Genomic DNA, 5,299 nt, shown 5'->3' with positions numbered 1-5,299 from the left:
ACAGCTGTCTTCAAGGAATCCCTATGTACAACCCACACTTTGTCTCTTGATCTTAGTTTATACCACAGGGCATCCAGAATGGGGATTTAACTTCTTTTTAATGAACAAGCAAAGTAACCTAGAGACTTAAGATTCTACATATTCTGGAACCTGCCACCATGGTGTGCCAGGTCCTTTGGACTCAGGTATAGGCAGTCACTGAAAGCTGCTCATCGTCTTGAAGATAAAACCCTAGGACAAGGATTTAGCTCTAGTAAGAATTAACTGTGTACCCATTATAGGTCATTTCCTTCTTTGGAATTCAGATCCACCAAAGAAAGGAGCTGAATATTATGTTCTCAAGGCATTTCTTGGTCTGGTGTCCTAGTGGGGTGTGTGTGTGTGTGTGTCTTCTTGCAGCCAAGGGAGTATACGGTCAGTTGCAAAGATGGGTTTTGGAGCCACCATTTTTAAGTAGAAACAGAACTTTTGTTAAGATTTCTAATTACCTCCCACATGTCACATTGTTCCTTGTGAAGTCTGGAGTTGTTTGTCATGCCTCAGGGCCCGAAGCATTTTTTGATTTCTCCAAATTTAGAAGTAACTCATTTTAAATGTTGGATGCTTAACAAAAATCTGTAACAGCTTCATTGTGTAACCATCTTTTTTCATACTGTGGCCAGGGAAGTAGATCTGGCTTTGCTCAATGAGATTAACTTTCTACATGAAATAGTAGGCGTAAATGTGTACTTATCTTGACATGTTAAAAGTCTTAAGCTTGCCTTTAATTAGTCTTGGGAAGATTGAACACAAATGTAATTAACTTATTACCTTAGCTCTAACCAGAGGCATAAATATTCTCTAAATGAAAAGAAGCCTGCATTTTAAAAATCATTTATAAGCAAGGGGGGGGGGACAGAGGATAATGGTTTTCTTCCAATTCACGTTCAAGAACACACTCCTGAGAGAGCACATACTTGAGGCCAGCTGCTAGTCTGAGATGGCCCTGCTCTAAGAACACCTTTGGGAATTCTCTCATTTCAGGCTCGAGTTGCTCAGACAGCTATACAACTTCATCAAACATATAAACATAGCATAAAACATTAGTAGGGAACCTTTTGGGCACGGTAATTATAATTCTGTATGTTATTTATTCCATATGATAACAACATACCATTTTTCACTGGGATATAACAAACACATTGACATTTACAGGAATGCTTTCTAGTTAAATCTAAACAAAAGGAGAATGATTTGTTTAAATACAAGAAGGAGGCAAATTATGTTGACATGTGAAGTGTACAGTGTCTACTGATGAGGTTATTTAGAGGTTTATCAGGGAAGCATGACACTCCTGTGTCCTGGACAGAATAATGGTCCTCCTGTGTTTAAGGTCTTCCTTGGTAACCGAGCGTGCAGTTTAAGGGAAGGATACGTATGGGGCTGTGAAAGAGGAAGGAAATACCCAGCTAGCCAACATGATCAACTCTAGTGTTCAGTAGATGATGTAATGACACAAGTGGATTCAGTCCTGGGGTCACCAATGCTATGTTGGGACGACTGTCTAAGACCACAGGGAGGAAGTTATGGTTGTTGACTGTATCTTCTTGGTTGCACTCTGTGACGGGAAGACCTTTATGTCCCACTATAGATATGCTACTTCAAAATGAGTTCAGTGGCCTCTGATCCAAAGAAGAGGGATGAAAATTGTGGAGCTGTCTCTCCGTTCCAAACTCCCTGTAATGAGCTCTTCAGTATCACACTCTTAACAAGGGAAGAGGTGAAAATCACATCCACACCACGACTCCACCCGGCGGATGTTCCTAACGATCCGTTTTCATTATTCCCATTTCATTAAAGTGGAGACACACAGAGATGAGTCCTGGAGTTAGGACTTTTACCCGGATCTTTGGATCTCAAGTAGAGCTCCTTTTGTAAGTCAGAGTATGTTCTAGAAAATTGTCCAAATCATAGCAAATGGACAGATTATACTATTGTCACTTGAAACCTCTGCTCTTTCTGTGTTCTCTTCCTCCATGACCCCAGAGCCCTGAAATCCTCGGCATTAAAGTATCCAGAACTGGATACATTTCTTGTCTCAGGAGCTCCCATCTTCACCCTATAGGCTGATGAGATTTGATTCATCCATGGTAAAGCCTCCCCCCCACTTTGAAATTACAACATTGCAGATAAGTACAGAATATCTAAGGAGATAACTGGTGCTGAGTGGAGAAAGTCAGTATGCTGTTTGGACCCTCTTCCTGTTAGGCTGTGGTCTCCATTGATGGAGTTATCCTTACATTTCTAGTATGCCTAAGTGCTTTATTCTATTGCCTTTGACAGTTCTGTGCAGAAAAGATACAGAATGAAAGAATACGGAGCATGATTCTGGCTAATCATTTGTGATCTCTTCCTAGTGACCTCAAATGTCAGCTCTTGTCCTTGAATAGTCTGTTGGTGTGGTTTGCAGACAGAAGCCCTCAGTCCAGGTCACTTGTTACTATTTGTGTCCAGTCTCTTGAGGTGTTATGTAGACATCAGTTGTGCTGTATGTTACACATCTTGATACATTCGAGGAGGAGAGCATGAATACAGCTATATCTTTCCATGATGCTTGTGAGTGGTTGATGGTGTGTGATACACTGAGTATCGAATGCTGAGTTTTCCCTTGGGCAACACCTGCAGGCTACTTCAGTCTGATACAATCCACCTCTTCTGTGGCAGGCACTCCACTGGTTTTGAGGTCGAGGTCCGCACTGGACTTACTCCCGTAGTGAGAGGGCCTCCAGTGGAGCAGCAGAATCTTCTTGAAGTACTTCATGGTGTTGTTCTTGACCGTCACGAAGCATATAGTATTGATCATGCTGTTGCTCATGGCGATGCACTCCACCACATAGAAGGCGGTGAGGTAGTGTTTCTCCTTCACAACCACCGCGGGGAAGAAGTCTCGCACGATGGTAAAGCCGTAGAAAGGCGCCCAGCACAGCACGTAGGCTGTGAGGACGCCCATGAGTAACAGCACTGTCTTGCGGCGGCAACGCAGCCGCTTGCGGATCTGCTCCGTCTGGAAGCCAGGCACAGCTTTGAACCAGAGCTCCTGGGAGATCCTGGCATAGCACAGGGTCATAGTGACCACGGGACCCACGAACTCAAGCCCGAAGACGAAGAGGAAGTAGGATTTGTAGTAGAGCTGCTGGTCCACCGGCCAGATCTGACCACAGAAGATCTTTTCCTGATTCTTGACGATAACGAGGGTGGTTTCTGTGGTGAAGTAGGCAGAGGGGATGGCGATGAGGATGGAGACCATCCAGACCAAAGCGATCAGGAAGGAGGCGGTCTGATAATTCATCCGTGGTTTCAAAGGGTGGACAATAGCGAGATATCTGAAGGGAAAGGGAAGCCAGCAATGATGGTTATACTTCGAAGTGCGATTGTTTTTAAACTAGCCCAGAGAGCTGGAACAGCACAATGAATCCCCAGGTGCCTCTGACCCAGGTTTAAGCAGCATCAGCTCAGTAACAGCTGCACTTGGCTTTTAAAGCAGGGATTTAATGGACAGCTAATGGGTTAAAGCAACCTGGCTTTTCTCCCTTGCCTGGCACAAGGATCAGGGAATTACCTTTCTCTCTGAGATTTATTTCTCTGAATACAACCCAAGACAAATAGTATTTGTCTTACAGGATGTTTGTTATAGTACAGCCAATTTGATCTTATCCCTGTCTAGCTTATGAATGAATGAGACTCAGACGATGGTTTGTCTTTGACAACGCGGGGGGGAGGGTGTAACCCCTAATCTATTTTTCTAACCGATGACTACTCCCTCAGCAATGTATCCCAAATACTCGCTGTTTCTCCTGGCCATGTGTTCATGATCCATCTCCTCTCATGGCAGCTTCCTCCTCTCTCCTGCATCCTTCTCTCTCTCTCTTCCTGCCCTGCTCGGCAGGTCTCTCAAGCTGCCTGTCTCTAATCCCTCCAGTAATTGGCTATAGCCATTTTTATTTAAGCAATAGTTTTCAATTTAGGAACAAGCTTTGCACAACAAAAGCTGGTAACCATGAGAATTCACTCACGGCCTAGACCTTCAGGTACAGAATTTAGCATTATAGTACATAGCAACAGACTCAGCCTCAGCAGTGTGCAAACATTAAACACAGTAAGGATGTACTTGCGTGAGGATTTTTCAGTAGACACACAGCTCATCTGTTCAGGATACGGTATACCTTTTGAGTTTTTAATCTTGCCATCCTGCCCACTAACACGGGACTCCTAAAGTTCTTACTCCAAATCCCTCGTGATTTAAGGTGAAACAAGAGCTGTGTGGCTCAGAGCGAGGTGTGGACAATTCTCAGGTTTCTCCCCCCTCCTGCTAGACATCAGCCTGCATTCTGGAGGCGGTGGGATTAAGTGGGATTCGGGGCTCTAGTAAGAAATAAACAACATGCCCGGGTTCATGGCCAGCAGATTCCAGAACGGAGCCTCCTGATGTGAATCGTCCACATCCACCTCCCTGTGCCATTTCTCACTCAGGAGAGAGTGCGTGACGAAGGCATCTCACTGGAATACAGTAAAGGAGTCATACTTCTCAAGACAGACGAAGCCTGGAGCCTTCATGGAAAATGAGCTCACTTGTGTGGTTTGCTTCCAGAGAGATGGAATGATAGCTATTTAGATATTGGGTCCCGGAATGATTTCTGTGTATTATGTGGGGTGGTGGGTGTGGGGGAGGAAGGGTGGTAGGGGAGGGTGGAGGAAGAGAAGAGGCAGGAGAGGTAGATAAGAGACAAATCATCCTGGAAGTGAGTGTGTGGATCAAGAGCAGGAAGTATCTACTGGAAAACACTCACAAGTACATCCTTGCTATGTCTGCTGTTCACAAACTGTGGGCCAAGAGCAGGAGAAAACTATCTGACTTTTTTTTCTAACCAAACCCTTTGGTCACCTTTCCAAAACCCCAACCTGACTTAGAATCCCTTTGCCATGTTACTATTCTCTGTCCCTTGCAGTATTTCTGTTATTTTGTCCCATCTGTACCTGTTTGCTGGTGACTCTCCAATGGATTCCACACTTAAGGCTTCTGGATATGGAGGAGAAAGCTGGATCCGTCCCAACCATGGGGCCCCTGCTGGGTCTTACCACAGCAACTTCTGGAGCTTTCCAAGTATCTGTGTGGCCAGGCTAGGAGGACGAGCATTACAGGGCTGGAGAGGTGAACAGATAGGCACCCTCTCCACCTGACCAAGACAGCTCACAGTTGCTGAGACATCTCACAGTCTCTCTCTCTCTCTCTCTCTCTCTCTCTCTCTCTCTCTCTCTCTCT

General features: G+C 44.9%; 1 protein-coding gene across 2 annotated transcripts in view; it reads right to left on the bottom strand.

Annotated features, from left to right (window-relative positions):
- Positions 1 to 2,159: 2,159 nt before the first annotated feature.
- The window catches only part of Prokr2 (prokineticin receptor 2), a 12,431-nt gene continuing 9,291 nt past the window's right edge, over positions 2,160 to 5,299 (bottom strand). For both annotated transcript variants that reach the window (XM_028756724.1, XM_028756733.1), the window contains exon 3: positions 2,160 to 3,362. In XM_028756724.1, coding sequence (XP_028612557.1) covers positions 2,666 to 3,362 — 697 coding nt within the window. In that variant the 3' untranslated portion in view covers positions 2,160 to 2,665. The remainder of the gene's footprint in view (positions 3,363 to 5,299) is intronic.

This window comes from Grammomys surdaster, unplaced genomic scaffold (assembly GCF_004785775.1).
Source record: "Grammomys surdaster isolate TR1022 unplaced genomic scaffold, NIH_TR_1.0 129, whole genome shotgun sequence".
NCBI classification, from domain to species: domain Eukaryota; kingdom Metazoa; phylum Chordata; class Mammalia; order Rodentia; family Muridae; genus Grammomys; species Grammomys surdaster.
Note: the sequence above shows the minus strand (reverse complement) of the source record. Positions and strands in the feature narration are given on the sequence as shown.